This window comes from Tiliqua scincoides, chromosome 6, assembly GCF_035046505.1.
Source record: "Tiliqua scincoides isolate rTilSci1 chromosome 6, rTilSci1.hap2, whole genome shotgun sequence".
In the NCBI taxonomy this organism is placed as follows: domain Eukaryota; kingdom Metazoa; phylum Chordata; class Lepidosauria; order Squamata; family Scincidae; genus Tiliqua; species Tiliqua scincoides.
In genome coordinates this window covers 85,469,749-85,492,667 of record NC_089826.1, presented here as the reverse complement: position 1 = coordinate 85,492,667, position 22,919 = coordinate 85,469,749, and the positions used below count along the sequence as shown (strand labels likewise).

Sequence of the window (22,919 nt, the reverse complement as noted above, 5' to 3'; positions counted from 1 at the left end):
TCTTCACTGCTGCCGCACATTGGGTCGACACTTTCATCGACCTGTCCACCACCACCCCAAGATCTCTCTCCTGATCTGTCACAGACAGCTCAGAACCCATCAGCCTATATCTAAAGTTTTGATTTTTTGCCCCAATGTGCATGACTTTACACTTACTGACATTGAAGCGCATCTGCCATTTTGCTGCCCATTCTGCCAGTCTGGAGAGATCCTTCTGGAGCTCCTCACAATCACTTCTGGTCTTTACCACTCGGAAAAGTTTGGTGTCGTCTGCAAACTTAGCCACTTCACTGCTCAACCCTGTCTCCAGGTCATTTATGAAGAGGTTGAAAAGCATCGGTCCCAGGACAGATCCTTGGGGCACACCGCTTTTCACCTCTCTCCATTGTGAAAATTGCCCATTGACACCCACTCTCTGCTTCCTGGCCTCCAACCAGTTCTCAATCCACGAGAGGACCTGTCCTCTAATTCCCTGACTGTGAAGTTTTTTCAGTAGCCTTTGGTGAGGGACCGTGTCAAACGCCTTCTGAAAGTCCAGATATATAATGTCCAGGGGTTCTCCCGCATCCACGTGCCTGTTGACCTTTTCAAAGAATTCTATAAGGTTTGTGAGGCAAGACTTACCCTTACAGAAGCCATGCTGACTCTCCCTCAGCAAGGCCTGTTCGTCTATGTGTTTTGAGATCCTATCTTTGATGAGGCATTCCACCATCTTACCCGGTATGGATGTTAGGCTGACCGGCCTATAGTTTCCCGGGTCCCCCCTCTTTCCCTTTTTAAAAATAGGCGTGACATTTGCTATCCTCCAATCTTCTGGTACCGTGGCCGTTTTGAGGGACAAGTTGCATACCTTAGTCAAGAGATCTGCAACTTCATTCTTCAATTCCTTAATAACCCTTGGGTGGATGCCATCAGGGCCCGGTGACTTATTGATCTTTAATTTATCAATGAGGTCTGAAACATCTTCTCTTTTAACCTCTATCTGACTTAACTCCTCGGTTAGGAGGGGCCGTTCGGGCAGCGGTATCTGCCCGAGGTCTTCTGCCGTGAAGACAGATGCAAAGAACTCATTTAATTTCTCTGCCATCTCTAAGTCTCCTTTTATCTCCCCTTTCCCTCCCTCACCATCCAGAGGGCCAACCGCTTCTCTGGCGGGTTTCCTGCTTCTAACATATTTGAAGAAGCTTTTATTATTCCCCTTAATGTTGCTGGCCATGCGTTCCTCATAGTCTCGCTTGGCCTCCCCTATCACCTTCTTACATTTCTTTTGCCACAGTTTATGTTCCTTTTTATTCTCTTCATTAGGGCAAGACTTCCATTTACGGAAGGAAGCTTCCTTGCCCTTCACAGCCTCTCTAACTTGGCTGGTTAGCCATGCGGGCACTCTCCTGGATTTAGTGGAACCCTTCTTTCTTTGCGGTATACACCTCTGCTGGGCCTCTATTACTGTTGTTTTAAGCAGCCTATCATGAACAAGCAGTTCATCATGGTCAAAACTACAGCAAATAAAAAACAGGTGAGTTGTGTTAACCATACCAAGTTAAAGGAAGACGATGGCATCAGATTACCTACACAAGGGGTGTCAAAACGCTTTTCATATAGCAGGCCAAAGTTAGCATTCATGGTGCCTGCTGGGGGCCAGAAGTGACATCATTAAGCAGGAAGTGATGATCAGAAATAAGCAGTCAGCTCTCATCCAAGAACTCAGTAGTTGCAAATGACAGAGGATAAAATATGCAGGTCAGTCGCAGAGTGACTACAAGTCAGCAACCTGATTCTTCAAAGAAGCAAATGCTACTCCAATGTATGATCCAATAACAGTATGGTTAAGGAAACAGACTTCCCGATGAGTTAACAGTATAGCAATGCTTCTCAAAGTATCTGCTTGGCAGACCAGCAATTCTGCTTATTCCAGCAGTGTCTGTGGTTCCAGGCATCCCAGCATGCCCATATACTGAGAGCACAATCCTAACCAGGTCTACTCAGAAGCAAGTCCTATTTTGTTCAATGGGGCTTACTCTCAGGAAAGCGTGGTTAGGATTGCAGCCTAAATGGCTAAATCAGATTGGCAAGGACTAAGCTGGAGCCAAGGGAAGAAGGGCTCAAGGCCCTCCCAGCTGGAAAAGGGACCAAGCCCAAATAAGCTATCTGTGCTAAGGCAGTCACTTCAGCAGTACTCCGATAAATCTGCACCGGCGTGTTTATGAGGAACCGGCAAAGAAAGAGGGACAGACAATTTGTTACTACAGACTATTGGCCTAGAAATAGAGCAGCAGAACCCGAAAGAGATTTTCAGCAATTTTCAACACTGTGCTACAAACTCCTGTGGCACACCTGTGGACCTTTCGTGGCACATCAATGTGTCATGGCACACCAGTTGGAAATCACTGCAGTAAACAATCATTTTCTCTTTCTGGCAGATGTCTGTTCAATTTCAACTGTACTGCAAGGTCATTTTACCCTTCTGAGAACAGGCGATTAAATATATAAACTCAGTTGTAAATTCCATGTTTCATGGCACAGAATTATCTTGGGGCACTTTTTGTTTTTAGCAGAAATACCACAGCCCTAACTGAGCCAATGGACAAAACACCACATTATCCATGCAAACCAGGTCCCTCACAAAAGTGAGCCAACCTCATCCCCCCCCCCCCCCGAGTTTATTAAACGTTTGTTATATACACATTTAGAATTCCGCTAATGGCACAGGCCTTCTGCTGAGATCTTAACTCAGCAATTTTCTGCTGGCAGAAGGACAGCCAATTCATTAGTTGCCCTGAAAACAGAGCCACAGAATGCAGAAGAGTCTCCCAGAAGTCAGAAGAAGAGGTGAAGATCAGGGAGAAGACCATAGAGGTCAGTGTACTGTGAGAAGTAAAATGCTGAAAATCACTACCTTAACTATTCAGGAACTTCTCCAAGGCAGAACAATGAGCCTAACACTAGGGATGTAGAATAGCACCACTTATTGGCTGGGAATGTTTATATAGTTATCACATTATGCCTTTTTCTGTTGCATAGGATACCCCTTAAAAATAGTTTCAATAGTACAAGGAGGAGCCAGTTTGGTGTACTGAACAGAATATCAGACTTGGGTTCAAATCTCTGCTCAGCCATAAACAGGGTGACAGACACCCTTTTTTTCCAGGACATGTCCTCTTTTTTTGCCTTGATTCCTAGAAAAAGAACTTAACTGTCCTCCTTTTCTCTGTGAGCATCCCCTGCAGGCAGCGCATAACTTTCTTGTAATTAAATAAGTTATAGGGACTAAATTTTATGCAATATAATTTTAAATTTAATAATAGTGTTTAACCACATGAAAATATACAAGTGTTTTTAGCTTTTATTTTGTCATGTCCTACATTTTTCTTGGATGACCTACATTTTGGGGTACCTTGTCCTCTTCTGTGGTTATGATATCTGGTCACTCTGGCCATGAAGCTCACCTTGAGTCAGTCACTACCTCTGTCATACCTACCTCTGCCACACAGTTGTTGTGAAGACAATACAATGCAGGAAGCACAGGACTGATGTTTCCTGCAATTTTTTACAGGGAGCGTATGAAGCAAGCATGGAGCTGTGGAGGCGTGGGGGCAGATCCAGAGCTCTAGGCAAAGACATCATCGTAATCCACAAGCTTTGGAGTGCCATGACAGAAGCTGCGTGGGGTCCGATATGAGCTGTGCAGCCACGCAGCTTAGAAGGAACAGTGTACAGGACTTCAAGCTCCTTGGAGGAAGGCAAGGATAAAATAAGTAAATGGTCCTTATTAATAATCTATGGCCCAGAACCTCTGTTGGTTCTTTATTGCTGTCTAAAAAACTGAAAGGCCTTTTGCAGTTTGGTTTCACATAATTAAATCCAGATCAAACAAGACTCTTTCTGTTCTAAGAAAAAAAATGGAGAGAGAGAGAGAGAGAGAGAGAGAGAGAGAGAGAGAGAGAGAGAGAGAGAGACTTCCAAATAGATGCTGTATTTATCCAGATTCTCCAGGCAATGTAAAGGGGGGGGGGGAGAGATACTATAAATGGGCTGGTGCAGGCATGGAAGAAATCAATAGCAATTATTACTTAGGATGAGGTATTTCAGCTGAACTCTCAAATTTGACCTCTGAGGGCTTCTGGGGAATATTTCATGAACCACGGGCATGCAATGAACACTGCATATTCACAGGAGCTTCCGGGCATAATAAGCACACTAAGCGAACAGCATGGAGGAAATAAAGTTACTGATATGCAGACTAGGCAGAGAAAATACTACTCATACCTCCAACATTTTAGACATGGAAATAAGAATACTCTCATGTACAGTAATTATAACTTTTAGAATCTCCCCCTTCAGATAAGCACACACTTATGCTTATCTGAAAGCCCAGAAACCCCACTTACCCTAAACTCCAGATAAATACACACCAACACAGTGGGATTCCCAACTATTTGGGCACTGCTGCCCATTCTGCCTCTCCTTGTTGTGGGGTGGGGGAAATGCTGAGAAGGTGTAGAGGCTCAATAAGAGTCCCATTTCCCTGTGGTGCCCTGAATGCCTTAATAGTCTTCAATTCAGAAACACGCTGGGCATTTTCAAGTAGAGAGTATCTCTCAGTGGCTGGTACTGGCATGTGTGATAGAGGTAGCATCAGACTTATGTCACCAGGTTAGGACAGACAGAAGAAAATATTTCTTTACCCAGCATGCAATTAGTCTGTGGAACTCTTTGCCACAAGAAGTAGTGATGGCACCTTGCCTGGATGCCTTTAAACGGGGATTGGACAAATTTCTGGAGGAAAAGTCCATTACGGGTACAAGTCACAGTAGGTATGTGCAAGCTCTTGGTTTTAGAGGCAGGTTTATTGCCAGGGGAGAACAACGGGATGCAGGTTGTCTGTCAAACGCAGGGGCATTTGGTGGGCCACTGTGTGATACAGGAAGCTGGACTAGATGGGCCTTTGGCCTGATCCAGCAGGACTCTTTATGTTCTTAGGTGCGTAAGGCCAGTACGTCACCCCTAAGATGGATGTCCTCCCATGCACTGGGCAGGACAACACCCCAGGCAGTGGGCATGATGATGCACCGTTGCACCAAGCCACTGGTTTTTTGGCTATAACCTTTGATACAGTAGAGATATTTCAATACAGTTTCTTTCATTTCATTCCACATGACATACTGCATCGAATGATATATAACACAATGGTATTATTCGAAAATACCAAGATTCTTAAAATTTTGGCCAACAGAGGTGTCACCCCCCCTCAGGCACATAACCCAGTGCGGCCTGCACCCCACACCCTCCAGCAACACTACTGAACACAAATATGGAACAATAATTTTATTAGCTATGGCACAGAGGAAATTCCAGCAGAGACAGCTTTTCTTACTTGAGTGGGAAAAGTGGCCAAAATGCTCTGGTCTGTGTATCAATTAAAAGGACAAAACAAAAGCTGTGCCTTCCTCTGCTCAGGTCACACAGGGTCAAAGAAAATCTCTGTGGCACAGGTGGAGATAAACCTGCTTCTTCCTCAGTCCCTCTTCAGATGGCATCCAGTGCAGTCTGCCTTCGCTTACAACTTAACCGTCTTCCAGTATCTGCACCATTCTCAAACGAGCACTTTCACAACCTCACTCAATTATCAAGAGGCTGAAATGCCAAACTGAATTACTAGAATCTATTAATTAGAACAAAAGAGGATACAAAGAAGCAAAAACATATACGCAGGTCTCCTCAGCGCCAGTGTGGGCAGTTACAAAGATGAGCATCTGCACAAGCATTGGCTTCTCAGCTTTCACCTCTGAATAAGTCAATAGTAAAATTAAGAATATTTGAAGCATCCCCTATTGAAATAAAGCTCAGCATTTGCTCACCATAATTCCTTGCTCCTTCTTTCTCTCTCCTTAGCCCCCTACCTAAAATTCAGATTGCACACTCCCAAGTATGGGGGTAGCTGTTTGCTTAAGATGTTGCATAAAGCACCATACATATTGTAGCATTCACCATTCTCAGAGTCAGAGAACGTTAAAGTTCTCACTGAAATACTGTTGGAAATGACTTTGTAGTGAACCAGTCCAGGGTGGTGTAGAGTGCTGGAGCTAGACCACAAAGACCGAGGCTCAAATCTCTGCTCAACCAAGTCTACTTCAAGAGTTGTGAAACACCTTCATGCAAGTTATTTTATTCATTTGCATCCCATGTGCAAATAATACAGTCAAAGACAGCTCACCATACAATCCGTTAAAAATTCAATGTACAATACAACCTTATAAAAAGAACAATGACATTGCCACAGCACAGACTAAGACTGCAGCATAAACACAGATGCGAGTGAGATGAGCATCAATGATGAGCTCAAGGCAAAGCCACTCTACCTGGGGGTGGGCTCATCTGAAGGGGTGGAGCCAGCCAGCCCCACCCTACCCATGTGAGCTGCATCAGGACCCAACAGCAGCCCCACAACTTTCCCTGGCTCTGACAAGCATCCCTGTTGCCATGACTACAAGGAAGGAAGAGGATGTGGGGGAGGCAGAGAATTTGGTGCTACTGGGTGTAAATGCTCAGTCACAGGTTCACGATAGGGTAGGAGATGGAGGCTGGGGGGACACAAGGAGATGGGGCTGGGGGGCACAATGGAGGCTATTTGGCAGGAGAGGATACAGGACATGGTCAACCCAAGGACGTTGGGAAGCCCCCTTCCTGGAGAAGGACCTGAGTGTTGCGCAACCCCTTTCCCACGCATGCTGAAGCGCTGGGAGGAGAAGACACCCTAGCGTCATTCTTTTGGGGTGCTGGGTGCCTGGCCTAGAATCCTCCCACTGCACCCCCCCCCCACTCATTGGAATAAAACTGCCTGCTTTCAGACGGCCTGTGAAGACTATGATGGTTTTGCTCTCTGGGCAGATTATTCCAGGTCTTGAGCACCATGACTCCTTCCTGCCCGCCCACCCACTTCCTCAGCTTCAAAAAACAGCTGCTTGGTGGGGTGGGGGGAGAACACCAGGCCGAGAAGCGGAACACAAAGTCATTTTTTTCCTCTTTTCAGAATAGCTGCTTCAGAACTGTTACAGGTAAGTCATTTTCCAGGATCTCGCCTTGGATAAAATCAGACAAAATTATCTCATTCAAAGACTTTCAGGCACTCCAATCTTTTACCCCCAACTTACCCTGCGCAGATCATAGAAAGTTCTATGATTTCTGGCTTAAAACTTGCCGTCAACTTATACATAAGATAGACTTATACACAAGTATATACGGGACGTCCAAATTGTTTTTATTGCTGGCCACTTTGATGGCGTAGTATAGTCAAGGGCAAGTCAGAGTGGCGTGCAGCACTTGGACACATCCTGAAGCAGGAGTTGAGGACACCATCCGCAGGAGCAACCTGACCTATCACCAGTGTTTGAAAGGCCTCTGGCTCACCCAATGCTATCTACCCACTCACCTCTACTGATCCTCCTGCTACTACTCCCTGGATTGCAAAAGAAAGAAGAGAACCCAACAGATGTGGGTAAGCTGGGCTAAATAATTTAACACATCAAGCCCAGCTTCGGTTAAAGACAGGTTCTCAAAGGCAGACTGAAGTCAGGTTGAAGGATGCAGGGAGAATGTGTCCTTCAGACAAATATCCTGTAGCACACTCCTTAAACGCTGGTTCCCACTTCTGAGCCAATGAACGTAATAGCAGCTTGTGGGATCAGATAACCTAGTCCAGCATCTGCTTTGCTTTCCAACATTGGGACACTTACCAACGAGGCATGAAGGTGACAGCCGTTTCCGGTTTGTCTAGTAGTCAACAGGATGCCATTTCTGAAGGCTCCATTTAACCACTTTGGCAACTGCGAGTGACGAGAACTATAAATCATTCCTTTGTCTAATTCTTTTTAAAGCTGTCTAAACTTCTAACCATCACTACATCTTGTGACATCGAGTTCCATACTACATTAAAAACAATAGTTATTTGTTTCATCTGCCCTGATTATACAGCAAACTGAATTAATTCAGGAAGTCCAAACATTACAAGAGAAGGTGAACGTGTTTCTCATGTAGTAAGGCAATTCAGGCCAGTGTAGTTCAGTCCATGATGGGCTTGGACAGGAAGATCTGGGTTGGAATCTTGGTTAAACTTGGGTCAGTCGTCTTAGTTTAGCAAATCTCACAGGATAGTTAGGATAAAACTAGATAAGCCCTAGGTACATTGCTCTGACCTCCTTGGGCGAGAAACGTGTGAGTGGAAATAGAACTGAATACCATAGATAACCACCTATAAGTCAATCTCACAGATAAGACAAGGGCAGGTCGAGCTAAAAATCATGGAATATTCTGTGACCCTCAAATAGGTTTTGGGGGGGTTAAACTTAGGGGGATGTCTGACTATAATTTTGTCTGATTTTACCCGAGGCCAGATCTTGAAAAATAACCTACCAGTAATTGTTACCTAAGAACTGTACAGTCTTTAATTATGAAAAATACAGTAAAAGATCCTAAGATACATTTCTATTCATTAACTTTTTAGGTTCTGTTCTTCACAACCTTTTCGTAAACACTATCACAGTAAGTGCACTGTAAACAACATACCAGTAGAACCAGTAATAATAATAATATAATAGGGCAGGAGGTCTGGTCTAGAGGGTAGAGCCTCCATTTGCCTGAAGATTAACATCCACAAGGTCGCCAGTTCGAGGCCACCGGCACCGTGCGACCTTGAAGCAGCTGGCAAGCTGCAGCTGAGCTGTTCCATCTGCTCGGAGCGTGGGAGGATGGAGGCCAGAATGTTAAACCAGATCGGAGTGTAACATCTTGAATGTGGTGGTTCTTGAAAGAGAGAACCTTCTTTCAATTTGTAAAAATCCCTGCGTGGATTTAATAAGCCTGCCTGTGTAAACCGCCTTGAATAAAGTCTTGAATAAAGACCAAGAAAGGCGGTATATAAATACTGTATATTATTATTATTATTATTATTATTATTACCAGTAGAACCAGTAATCAAATCCTTCTTTAAGGTGCATGGTGTGTTAAGCCAGAGGCTCTACATAAAACATGTAACACATAACTGGGAGTGTGCAGTTCAATTCACAGCAAAGAGACAAGCAACAAGGACTGAGCTTGAGCAAGCACAGCTACACATAGTTGCAACCTGATTTACTCAGAAGTAGACTCATTGCTTTCCATTTGTGTTATTCTTAAGTAATGGTGCACTGAACTGTAGCCTTGGACTTTGTTTCAGATGGAAATGAGGATTACATCCAGGTGTTTAAAAAACCAGATCTCTGCCAAACATTTGCAAAATGGAGCATTTGGGTATGGGTATGATCCTGCCAAAAAAAATGAGGCACACTTGATTTAAATGGAAGCGTTGAGCTCTGGCTTACTTTTTTCTTAGGAGGAGTGAAAATGTTAACTTTGGCTGCAACTTGCCTCAAAGCCTGATTGCCCTGGAAACTCACTGCCCTGTAGGCTGATAGAAAGGGGGGAAAGAATCTAAGCCTTGCCACTGTTTTTGAAGAGATTAACAAGGTGCTTATGTGGTGTTCCCCCCGTGTAATGGAATAGCCAGAAAGGGTCCTCTTGCTCTCCTCTGAACTTCTCCTGGTTGCTGGGACATGCCCGAATAGCCGTGACCCGAGAGACCCGCAGATAACGCTAGGAGACATCTAAGGTTGATTTATTGGCAGAAATTTCTCGCAAGGGCCTTCAAGCCTGCAAACTAAATGGTAGATAAGATTTTTTTTTTTTAAAGTCAGCAGTTTAGTGCTCTCAAGGATTATCAACCTCAGGTCTAAAATTAGAGTTGGCAGGTTTCTTTTTGAACATTCCAGAGAACAAAGGTGAACTATGCGCCTTCATTTTAAAACAACAAGGAAAATGCAGAATGGACTCTTGCACCATCCAAGCAAAAACACACAAGAGAGGAGCATTTCTCAATATCAGCTCTAATTACAATTCAGAACAAAAGCAAAATGCACTGAAAGGGCAACGCCTTGTGCTTCCAAGACCCACAGTGACATCATCTTGTCGGGTGAGCATTGTGATTCAAGATCATGATCTCCAGTCAGACTTTCTGAATGAATCATGGGATGCTTTTATGTCACATGCAATCACCAGGGGCTCTCACTGCAGATGTAGAACACCAGGCAATGAATGTATTTGACATGCAAACAGACTTGCCAATTGATTCAAGAATATCAGTGTATTGATCATTGGCTTTTTTCACTAAGAAAGTCTTATTCATTAAAATCATTTATTAAAATTCATTTTTAAGAAATATAATCCACCTTTCATTTACCAGATTCAAGGCAGCATGTAAGAACAAAGCTTTAACTTCAGGTGGGGCCTCGGTATCCCCCACCTCCCAGTTCCCTGAGAAGTTATTCCCCAGTTAGGGGTGATAGGGAAGGGATTCCCCAGGTCTAAGAATGCCTTAAAAGGTAATAAAACGTCACTTCCTTGGGAAGTTGGAAGTAGCGGGTTTCTTTTTTTATTCTTGCTTTAAGGATCATTCTGAATGACCTTATATTTACAGACCCAAAAAAACTATGCACAAGACCAAACAACATGTCACACAGAATTTAATGTCACACAGAATTTCAACTCATCCAATATCTCAGGTACTATGTTCTGAAGTTTAACATATGCAAACTGTGTGTACTTCAGGCAACTCCCCTTACAAAAATACTATGTACCAACATGATCCCCATTGTCTAAGGTTATCTTTGCAACCATAAGGTCTAGAAACCTGCTTAAATGAAAGTTAAGATTCTTAGAAAGCTGAGCTCTGCAGCTTTTCAGAGTTCCCACAGAATCAGAACATACAGAGTTCTGATGTCCTCAAACTCCAAGTCTAGTTTCTTTTAATTGGAAAGTATATTGCAAACTTGGATACATGGTCAACATATGTGATCCTATGACTTCTGTTATATTGTAAAAACACATTTAGATGGATCAGAGGAGCATCATTTAGCCACCATTTAAAGCTATGACTTCAAAAGAGACACTGCAACTATTTAGTCAAGAATTGAAACCACCATGACTCCCCAATGAATTAGTGCTATTATGATAGAAACCTTGCTCCTAATTTATAGTGAGAGGATATATTTGGTTTCTAATTTACTGAGTGAGATACATCCTCTCTTTTCCCATGCACATTATGTTTTGAAATACTTTCCAAGCTGGAAAAGAGGAAGTCGGGTGCCTGAATGACTCCTTTGCTAGCCATTTAACACTAGTTGCCCCTACAACTCAGGACCAAACTTGATGAGACAGTAGCATAACTATCAAATGCAGGTCTAAAGTAGGAATAGAAGCCCAATTTTAAGAATAAAGGGGCATGCAACTAAGGCAGTGGTTCCCAAACTGTGAGCCATGGCTCCCTGGGGAGCTGTGGAATCCTTGTGAAAACCGCGCTGCCCTTTACAACGTATGGGATTGTAGCCCTAATCAGAAGCGGCAGCCAGTGGTCCAGTACACTAGAACAGGAAGCAGGTCCTGGTTGCTTGCCTGTATGTCCTGTTCTTCATTGAAGCAAGAATGTTAACAAGAAACACCAGCGCTTCCATTGCTGCTAAACTGGGCAGGGTACTACTGATATAGGATTCCTCTGTATTGATGGTTTCCATGTCTGCGGGGAGGGGCAGAGAACAGAACCCCCACAGATATGGGGGATGCCTGTATTTACCTTTTTCTGGATGCCAAGATGGTATAGTTCAAGAGTTGGACTTGGACCTGAAAGATTCAAAACTGGTTCAAATCCCTGCTCACCCATGAAATTTCCTGGGTGACCTTGGGCCAGTCACTATCTCTCAGTCTACTCTCACAGGGTTGTTGTGAGGATGAACGGAGGGAAGCACACATGTACACTACTCTGAGCTCCTTAGAGGAAGGGTAGTATAAAAACATTAATAAATAAAAATAAAATAGGTGATCACACACAGATTCTTTCACTGGAACCAGAGCAAGAATTAGTACATAATCAGAGTCGCTTTGACAATATCGGTAACTCATACTGGTCTTCCTTGGCAGTTATTTTACAATGTGGTTCTACAAAATGGATTAGGCCATATATATTTCCATAAGCACACTGTTCTTAGTGTTTTCCTAAAAGACTTTCAAGTACCAACAATAGCTATATACAAGCCCAGAGAATCTTTTACAGCAACTCACGCACTTCTACACCTTACTAATAGACCTTGAAAGACACCATGAAGTCACTGACCCAGATAGGGCTGAGAGATAAGAAAACTAAACAAGAGAAGATCAAATAACCCGATAGCCATGTGATTTCAAGATGCAATTGAGAACATAACTAACCTATTACACACTCTGAACAACAGAGAAAAATATCTCAACCTTGCGAGAAGCAGCACCAGAAAGTGTCTGGGATCAGGTGTGAGAACTGCTGTGGAACTTCTAGTCAGTCCAGGATGTTAATTGTCTTAATATTATTGTGGTACAAAAAGTCACGGTCTTCATACACAATGTAGCTGAGGCCCACAACAGAAAAAGAGCAGAAGAGGGAACATAAATGACAAGCAAATGGATCACACCCCAAAGATCTGTTGCAAAGCAGTGACTCTGAACACGTCAACTGTTGCAATAAGCAACTACATTGAGATTGCAACCAGAAGGGAATGCTGATTGCCCTCTTGTTTCCCTGGACATGCCCGATCTCGTCTGATCTCGTCAGCTAAGCAGGGTCAGGCCTGGTTAGTACTTGGATGGGAGACCGCCTGGGAATACCGGGTGCTATAGGCTTTTGATTCAAGTCAAAGGATTGCAGTGACATCAGGAACATGGTGCTTTACAAACTTTCTGCATTAGGAAACCTTTTCCTCATCAACTAACCGACTGAGGAAGCCCTCTGCATCTGTCTTGAAAGCCCAGCACATTGCAAAAGTTTCTAGGGTTTTACACACAAAACTTTGTGAAGTTTGAGGGTGCCTAGAATCCACCTGAGGGCTTTGTGATTACACACTGCAGAGGAAGACTGGTAGTAGTAGGTAAGTTCTGTTGCAGGGCAGACAGCAAGTCCCTAAGGGTCCCTGTCTTTTTCCTGGTTTTAAATAAATCAGTTTTTAAAACCCCACTGTTCTGCAGCAATTCATTTATAGGACTGAACTGTAAGGAAAAAGAACGCCTGTACAGGCTTTTGGCTAGACTCTTCAAAAAACATTGGAAACAGAAAACAGATTACTTTTTAAACTCTTAGGCTAATTATACTGAGATTAGACCAGGCCCTAACAAGATGTAAATCTTCAGACTGTACAACAGGTGCTGGATCAACTTAGGGACAAAACAGGCTCCAACATGATGGAGAAACATCTAATTTCTTGGGTGGGGTGGGGGAATTCTTGTTTACACTGCATTTTAGAAACCAAAGTATGCAGCTAATTAAGTCCTCTGTGCAAAGCTAGTTCTGCTTTACTTTTCCACAGAAATAAAGTCAATTTTACTTTATAAAATTCCTTCATAGGTGGCAGTGAATTGTTTCTGTGTTACAATATCTCGGAAATCCACACACATAAAACGCAGCTGGTCACTGTTCATTCTGACAATAGGATGCACACACCATAGAGTACAGCCATCACACACAGAGAAAAGAAAGCGACACAAAGATGTCTCTAGCAAGGAAGTGCCTATTTGTGTCTGTGTGAGTAAAGAACGAAGCACATAGGGTGGGTCTTGATTAACCCATTTCTGCCCATCCCACAGGTGTACACATTTGATCCCTGTTGCTTATATATGCAACATTGGGCAGAAATGTCATAACCAGGATGCAGTGGAGCTTTCCATTAAGCTAGCAGTTCCCAATATGTGCAATGCAAAGTCTTGGGGTATTGTAAGGCAGCAAGATAGTGGCACAAACTTTCCGACAGCAACAGTGCGGCATGAAATCTGCGCACTGTGAAAAGTCCATCTGCCCACCCTGACCCTTTTATAGCTATTTAGAGGTTTGCATTAGGCCATGGAACCGGGAAGTAAATTACCATAATGTCATTGCATGACATATTTCTCGTTGTCATCATTCACTTCCTGGTTCCAAGAGCACTGCAGCCCAGTAACTTTGGGAACCACTGCATTAAACCATTATAAAGTATACATGTGTCTTTCTATCCCTAATCTTCAAGGAACAATCCAACATAATCAGAAGCCGCTTGGTTACACTTGTCAAAGCAGCTCTGAGATTACAAGCCATTCATTACTGTATTTTGCCATTTCTTTCCTTTTTTTAAAATGCATGACCAAATGTATGAGCAGTTCATATTGCTAGAAAATCAGGATGGGGAACTGGGGGGGGGGGGGAGAGATATAAACCCAAGCAAGGGGGTTATTTATTCACTCAAATTTTTACTCTGCTTTTCTCCCAGATGGGGATTCAAAACAGTTGAATATATGTATATATTCAAAACAGTTGAATATATGTATATGTATATATATATATACATATATATAACAAAATTTCATCAACAGTTAAAACATAACTAAAAACAAGCAGCAGCAATCATTCCATAGAAAAAGAGTAAAGCATTATGCAGTACAAAACAGCAGTAAAACCGATCCATAAAACCCACAGAACTTCCAGTTCCATAATACTGAGCATAATAATATCAGGAGGCTAATCTAAAAAGAAATCTGGCCTGGACGCCTTTAAAAGGGGACTGGACAAGTTTCTGGAGAAAAAATCCATTACGGGTTACAAGCCATGATGTGTATGTGCAACCTCCTGATTTTAGAAATGGGTTATGTCAGAATGCCAGATGCAAGGGAGAGCACAAGGATGCAGGTCTCTCGTTATCTGGTGTGCTCCCTGGGGCATTTGGTGGGCCACCATTTGATACAAAAAACTGAACTAGATGGGCCTATGGCCTGATCCAGTGGGGCTGTTCTTATGAAACATTTTTAGACCCAACAGCAAGCTTCTAAAAAGAGAGTGGTTTGTAAACTCAAAGGGAGGAAATTCCATAAAATTGGTGCTGTTTTCAAGAAGCCCTATTTCTTGCCACCGCCTCTCCCACCTCTATGGGTGGTGGAGGCACATCTAAAAGGACCCTTCCTGATGACCAGAGATGCTGGGTCGGATTATATGGAAGAAGACAGTACAGGTGGAGCCTGTTTAATATCCATGGATCTGGCTCAAAGTGGGTCCCCTGGACGCATTTTGAGCCAGATTTGGCCCAACCTGAACCCTCTGAAGGTGACCAAAGCTGTGCTCCAATTGCGGGCTTCAAAAAGCTGCCTCCAGATAGCCAAACGTGTCCTCTGCAGGTTTCAGAATGGCTGTTACGGCCAGAAGTGACGTTTTTATGCCATTATAACATTCTGAGGCTCGGGGAAGCCCTCCAGCCTTCACTCTGGAAAACAGAAGTAGCGTTTGGGGGGGGGGGCGCAACAGCCACTCTGAAGTCTGCAGAGGCCATGGGCAGACATATGTGGCCTCTGTGGGTTTCAGGAAGCCTTCCTGAGGCTACTGGAGACAGTTCTGGTTACCCTCAGAGGGTTTAAAGGGGAGGAAACAGCAGGTTGCCTTACCCACGGTTTTCCGTATCCTCTGGGGATCTGAAAATGGATCCCTCGCAGATACCAAGGCCCCAGCTGTATTTCAAAATGCACTGGCCTCAAACTGTAGAGGGTTTTAAAGGTCAAAACCAGTATCTCGAACTGGGCCAGGAAATGAACTTGCAGCCATCTGACAGAGTCAAACTGCGGCCCTCCAGTGACCATACAAGCTGATGTAACTGCAGTTTTCAAACCATCTTCAAGGGCAGCCCCACATACAGCACATTGCAACAGTCTAATCTTGCAGTCATCATGGCATGAGTCACTATGACAAGTCAAAACAACCCAAGTACAGCCACTTTTATAGGGCCTACTGCTTCATAGGTCCTCATTAAAAAAAAAAATCACTTGCACACTGTATCTTCAGTACACTGGGTCCTTCTTATCCGTGGGCTCAGCATCCGTGAATATGAATATCCATAGTTGCCAAGCCCACACTTCACAGGACCTGCCAGATGCAACCAGAAAGCCCTCTCTGAGGAGGCTGGGAGGCCAGTGCAATCTCTGGTGCACTTGGTGTGGACTCCAGGTAAGTCTTTGTTGCACTGTGACCCTGGCCCCCTGTGAACTGCAGCATATGCTGATTTTGGTATCCGTGGGGGGGGGGTCGTGGAACCAATCCCCTACAGATTCTGAGGGCCCACTACACTTTTATATTCCCAAGAGCATTTAATGTGGATTAGCAGCCCCCTTTTTCACTGAAAAAGGAGCATCTTGTTAACAAAAAGCATATCACTTTACAAAAGCGTATCCCTGATAGAGCTGATCCATCTCCAACTGGCTGACCAGATGCAAAAGGGAAGTGTGATGGTTCCCCTTTAACAGTTTTGCAGAAGTGGGAACTGGTCATGGAGTTGCACTTGCCGAAATTCCCTTCTTATAAACAAGAAGTACAAGGAATCTGGTAGTCTTTCACAGAGCTTCATTTAGGCCTGGGATCGTCAGGGCTCATGGGCCCACATCTGTTTTCAGAAGCAGGCCTAAATATCTAGGACATGTAAAGCAGAAATAGATTAAAATGCTCCTGAACAAGTTTTTCCTGCCCTACCAGCTAAAGAGCAGGGATGTGTGGTGGGTAGGGAGACAGGTGAGGCAGAGCCTCCCCACAAGAGTCCTTCAAAAAGTGGTATGGTGGTATGAGGCGTGCAAGCACTCACAACCCACGCACAGAGCGTGGAAAGTGCAGAGCATGTGGGTTGCTAGTGCTTTTGTGCCTCATGCTGCCATGGCACTTTTCGAAGGACTCCAGTGGTGAGGCTCCGCCTCACCTGCCTCCCCACCCACCACATGTCCCTGCTACAGAGACCCTCCACCCAATTTAGATGCTGGGGACGCTGGGGAATCCTGCTGGGGATTCCTGCTGGGGAATCCACACAAGACAGTAAGAGCTAAATATCCAAGGAGGTTAAGATAGGGTTGTCACACACACTAAGAAAATAACAAACACACACTGGTCAATCCCTGAGCTAACAGCAGCCTGGCAAGTCTCAGGTGCGCATCAAGCCCTTTCCTGGTCACTCTTGTCTCCCTACAAGGAAGCACAAACCAAGTTGATGCCAGGCCCTGGTAGCTTTGTTTCTTCACCCAGGAGCAGTACACACATTCAAAAGCAGGGGCCAGAACACCACACCCGACTGCCCACCCAGTGCTGTGAGAGTCCATGGGGCAGAGACCCCCCCTCCCATGCTGCAGAGGTGATGCCAGGCCCAGGTGGCTTGTCTCTCCAGCCAGGAGCAGGACCCACATTCAAAGGCAGGGGCCAGAACATCACACCTGACTGCCAGCCCAGTGCTGTGTGAGCCCATTGGGGCAGAGAACCTCCTGAAGGAAGCTTCAGAGGTGATGTCTCTGTGTTAGCCCATCGGGGCAGTGCTGTGTGAGCCCATCGGGGCAGAGACCCCCCCCCAAGGCAGAATGCAGAGATGATGCCTCTGTGTGAGCCCATCGGGGCAGAGAACCCCCCCACCCCGCTGGAAGCTGCAGAGCTGACGCCAGGCCCCGCTAGCTTGTCTCTCCACTCAGGAGCAGGACCCACATGAGCAGGGGCTAAGACAGCACACCTGAGTGCCCGTCCAGCGCTGGTGAGCCCATCGGGGCAGAGACCAGGCCCAGGGGGCTCGTCTCCGCAGCCAGGAGCAGGACCCGCGTCCAGAGGCGGGGCTCAGGCAGCGCACGCGAGCGCCCGCCCGGCGCTGGCGAGCCCTCGGGGCAGGGACCCCCCGCCCCGGCCCGGCCGCCGCCCCCCACTCACCCAGGCCGCTGACCTCCTGGCGGACGCTGACGCGGCTGCGCTCCTCCACTATGGCCCGCAGCATCTGCTGCAGGGAGCGGTCCAGGCCCCCCGCGCGCTGCTCGCCGTCCCTCTGCCCGGGAGCGGCCATGCCTCCGGGGGCATCGCAGGCTGCCTGCCGGGGAGCGGAGCGGAGCGGAGCGGAGGCGAGGGGGCGGGGCGGGGTGGCTCCCCTCCTCCCAGGGCGCTCTCCCGGCGCGGCTCCACCGGCCCTGCGCCGGGCGACGCTTCGGCCCCAGCCGGGTGGGCGTCGCTGCCTCCCCTCCTCCGGGCTCCGACACTTCCGGCTGCAGGAGGCGCTGCGCCCCGCGGAGCCTGGCTGGCTGGCTGGCTGGCTGGCGAAGGGGCGCGTCCGCGCAGGCTCCTCCCAGCCCAGCCCAGCCGCCGGCCCCGGTGGCGTAGCCAGAGGGGGGGGCAAGCACCACCAGGCACGCGAGGAGCCGTGTCAGGGTCTGGGGCAAGACCCCTGACAGCCGATCCTAGCCACACTTTCCGGGGAGTAAGCCCCACTGACTCTCATGGGATTTACTTCTGAGTAGACATGCATAGCGATGGCGTAGCTGGAGGGGGGTGGAGAACTCAGCTGGCAGGGGGGGACCCTCCCTTCGGAGCCATTCGGGGGGGGGCAAACGGAGCCGTATGGGAATGGCTCGGAAGGGAGGGCCCACTCGCCCGCTGCCCCACCAGCTGAGTGCTCCGCCCCCCTCCAGCTACGCCACCGACGCATAGGATGGGGCGTACTAAGCACCCCGCTGCCATCAGCCCCTGGATCACCCTGTTGTGTATGCAACAATTAATGGGGTCTCTTTCACTCCCAGTTAGGGAAGAGATCCTGGTTCCCAGACACCTCGAAAAGAAATAAGAAACAAAGAGTTTATTAAGATCCATTAATTATTACAACTAACAAAAGGGGCTTCACAGCTCCGTCCGCACTTCCCTGGGATTAAGTCCCACTGACTGTCATGGGACTTACTTCTGAGTACACATGCATAGGGCTGGGCTCTTAGGGCAAATCTTATCCAATTTTTGACCCATGGTGTAGCTGGTTGGTCTCCAAACCCCAGCCCAGGGGCCAGATGTGGCCCGCAGCCAGCCTCAATCTAGCCCGCGGCCAGCCTCTTGTCCCCTGAAAGCCTCTGACCCACTTGCCCAAACATGACTGGAGCTGTGCTCTGGTTGCACCTGGAGGGTGTTCTAAGAGCCAGAGAGGTTGAATGAATGAGCCCATTTGCTCATTTATTCACTCATCTAAGTTCCATCTCTAATTTATTTATATAAATTTTATATTTAAATTTTTTTTCCGGCCCTCTGCACCGTGCCAGATATTTGATGCGGCCCTCTGGCCAAAATGTTTGGAGAGACTGTACCAGTGGGGTGTATGCTGCATCTTGGAGGGTAGTTATGGAGGCCTCCACTGATAGAGAGATTTCTGGGACTTGGTCTCTGGGTCAACATGCTAAGCAGACACAGACTTCTTTAAAAGCATATAGAAAAATTTATTTACATGCTATTTACAGATTAAGAATAGATTAGGATGGATACAGGTTCTAAGTTACTCCATGGTGGATCTTTGATTCCTCTCCGAACCACACCCAAAACTCCTGTACTTGTACTCTATGAAAAACAAGTGACCCATGTGATATTCATGTCACTTCCCTCTCCTTATTTGGCATACTGGTGCATGGTTTTAGCCCTCACTGGGAAGTCCGTTATCCATGTATGGAGAAGTTCTGGCTTGCACTTTGATTTCACAAGACCCTGGAATGTTCCTTTTGGGAAAGCTATGACACACATATTTTTCTCGCTCTGCAGGTCATCTTGACATTTTCTACCTTGTTTTTAACAGAAAAACACTAGTCATGCTTTTCCTAATGTTCCTCCTCTGAGAGAAGTTAGGTTAACCCCTAAACTCTCTATCAATCCTTCATATTTTTCTTGACCAAAATAAACATCTCGGTGTTTATCTTGGTCACACCCTTATACTACTGATTTAGGGACATACATGTTTGTTTGAACTCCTTTGCTAGGCCTTTGTTATGTTGGCGCATTTTGCTTCTTCATGTTATGCAGCTGTATGTATATATTTAACTAAAACAATGAGTTGTAACTACATTTTTTTAAGTGCACCTTAACTTTTGGTGTTGAAGCCTTACTAACTCTAGTGTCCTGCTTTTGGAACTTGGAAGGGTACATTCTTGATACTTGGGAGATTAACTATGAAAGAGAACCTGTCATAGTGACAGAAACTATAGCAAGAAAGAGAGTTGCTATATCAATGGTGTAGCTTAAAGAATACAACACAACTTTTAGGAAGTCTCTTGTAACATGCAAAGCTGCTATTGATAGCAGTAACTAAGATATATGTTTAAACACATGTTTCCTTGCATAAAGTGCAATATCCTTAGTGAATCAATATGTAATTTTAACACTTGATTTAGTAGTACTTCTACATTTGTTACACTATGCAGATTTTGCTCATGCAACGAACATCTGTGTCACTTGATGCTGTGCATCTATGGCTGCTTATACTTCAAAGGCCTTGTTATCTAAGCCAACCTAAGTCTCTTCAGACATAAGTTGTCTTTAGATCAGTGCCTTAGTTAGAAGCTAGCTCATTTTATGGCCGACACAATGCTCAAATGCACACTATACAACTCTTTAAAAGAGTAATATTCTGTAAAAGAAGTACTTTAGACTTTGCAAATCCATTCTTTTAACTTTAATAATACTAAGGACAGACCACTTTATTTGTGAATAGTGTACCTAACTAAAGCTATATGAAAATGCTTTTTCATGTAGAGATACTCTAGAAGTGTTTGCTAACTTAAAAAAAACTTTATAGGACTTTATGAAAAGAAACTCATACTTTTGTATAGCTTAACCTTTTAAAACTTAGTTTATACTAGTTATGTCTTACTATGGCTAGACCTTAATTACTTTACTTACACTTAACCAATAAGAAATGTCCTGCAAAACACTTCTCTCTGGGAAATAGGGAAACACGTCTTAAGAGCTTTCCCTTTTACTTACATTTATCCACACTTGCAGTGTCTTTGGATTTCATTACCTCTAACTAGGTGTAATAGGTGTGCAATAGGTTAACCATGTTTATGTCTTCTTAGCTTATTTTTTTCTTATTGCTCTTTTGATTGATTAAAATCAAACAATGACAATTTGGTTATACTTCAGGCATTCCCCATACAACTTTTACACATTCATCTATCTATAAGAAAACAACAACATTGCAAAACATAATACAAATCAACATAATAAACAATTATGAAATATGAAACGTGAAAAATGTTAGAACAGTAAAAAACATTTTAAAACATCACATCACAACAGACTACAAACACAGTTGTAATTATTAAAGAAAGAGTCCATTAAGAAATTATTTGGAAAAGTCTATGTTTTAAAGTAGTTCGTTGGAAAAGTTCAAAGTAATGCTCTATAGGACATTAACTGTTTTAGTAATTCTTCTTTCCAAACAAAGTCACAAAGTCCATTTCATTTTTTTTCTGTGTGCAGGTAGTAGTTCATTTCAAATGGATAGCTCCCACGCTTTATGATTACTTCCTCAAACATAAGCACTTGGTTTACTTAGAAAAGAATAAGCTCTATACAAATTAACAAGGTAAAAAGACAGAAAACATTTCACCTTTTTTCCCGTATGGCCTTGCAGGCTTCAGTTTAAACTTTGAAACAAAAGGAACTTATTTTTTTTTCTTTTCTTTGAACGATCTTGGCCAACTTCCCAGAAACTTTTGGCTTATTTCTTAGAACTTCAGCACAAAACTTAGATAAAAACTTTGTTTTACATACAAGCCTCTGTTATTGCGAGCATACAAATGAACTTATAAGAAATAAAACAGACAGATTAAAACAAACTCACTTAAACGTATTCTTTTGTACTTTGTGAATGTATAGTGCTGCTTGTTTGAACTTGGAATGTTGAGGTTCTTTTTTTTTTCTCATAATTTTAAGGATTATTCACTCAAATCACCTTGCTCCTGCATTTGCAAATTTTCTTCAACCTTCTTTTACATATACTTGATAAGCATGTTATTATACATAGATAATAAAAGAAAATACTAACGAAAACACACATATGCCAAATGGCAAAACACAGCACAATTAATTACTTCATTTAATACTTAATTAACTTTATACTGCCAGCAGAAGCGTCCTTCTGATGGCAGCATCATAAACAATATAACAGCACAGTGGCACACTAATAGAATAGGCTACTCAGGTACCAGAAGAGAACTGGAAGGGGTTACCATTTGAACTTTAACTAAGATGACAATAAAGTAGCATAGCAAGGAAATTTTTATTCAAGAGATTATTTGTTCCCTTGCCTCGGGGCTGCATTGCAGCTGCACCGGGGCTGGAAAGTTGGATAGGATTGGGCCCTCTGTCGGCTAAAGGTACAACACTTACAGGAGGTTCCCAAACCTGCAGAACTCCCTCAAGTCAGAACCCTTTTGTGATCCTGCTGCAAACAACTACAAAGAAAAAATAAAACTTAGCACAATCTAAGGGCGCAATGCTAACCAACCTTCCAGCACTGCCATAGCTGTGCCAATGTGGTGTGCACTGCATTATGCAGTGGAGAGGCAGTCAAGGAGTCATCCTCAAGGTAAGGACATGTTTCTTACCTTACCTTGGGACTGCATTGCAGCTAGGTCAGTGCTGGAAAGTTGGTTAGGATTGCACCCTAACTCTTTTCATGACTAGTCAGAATTAATTTATCTTTTCTCATTTACTTACACAACCAGTGAGGCTTGGTCTCATGCACCAGGAAGCCTCCATAAGCCTCCATTTTCCTCCCCCCCCACCTGGAATGGCCCAGAAGGGGAGAGCCTTCTTGCATGCCACGATGAGAGAGCCTGCCAAACTTAGTGCTTTGCCCCCCACTAGCTATGCCACTGGTTGACCCCTTCTGAACAAAGAGCATACCTGAGCAGCAGCAGGTTTTAATGCAGTGTTGGCTTCTTATTTACAAGACCCACCTGTGACCTCAGAACACAAGAGGTTAAAAAATAACAGGGAAAGGAAGGTCCAAAGAGGGGCTTTTCACCCCAGAAACAAC

General features: G+C 44.6%; 1 protein-coding gene and 1 pseudogene across 3 annotated transcripts in view; one reads left to right on the top strand and one right to left on the bottom strand.

Annotated features, from left to right (window-relative positions):
* Positions 1–18,096, bottom strand: part of KIAA0930 (KIAA0930 ortholog) — a 47,647-nt gene extending 29,551 nt beyond the window's left edge. For 2 of the 3 annotated variants that reach the window (XM_066632494.1, XM_066632495.1), the window contains exon 1: positions 17,789–17,999. In XM_066632494.1, the coding sequence (XP_066488591.1) occupies positions 17,789–17,918 (130 nt within the window). In that variant the 5' untranslated portion in view covers positions 17,919–17,999. Of the gene's footprint in view, positions 1–17,788 lie in introns of all 3 variants that reach the window. The other variant, XM_066632497.1, reaches the window with a different exon arrangement.
* Positions 12,617–12,735, top strand: LOC136656756 (5S ribosomal RNA; annotated as a pseudogene).
* Positions 18,097–22,919: the final 4,823 nt, after the last annotated feature.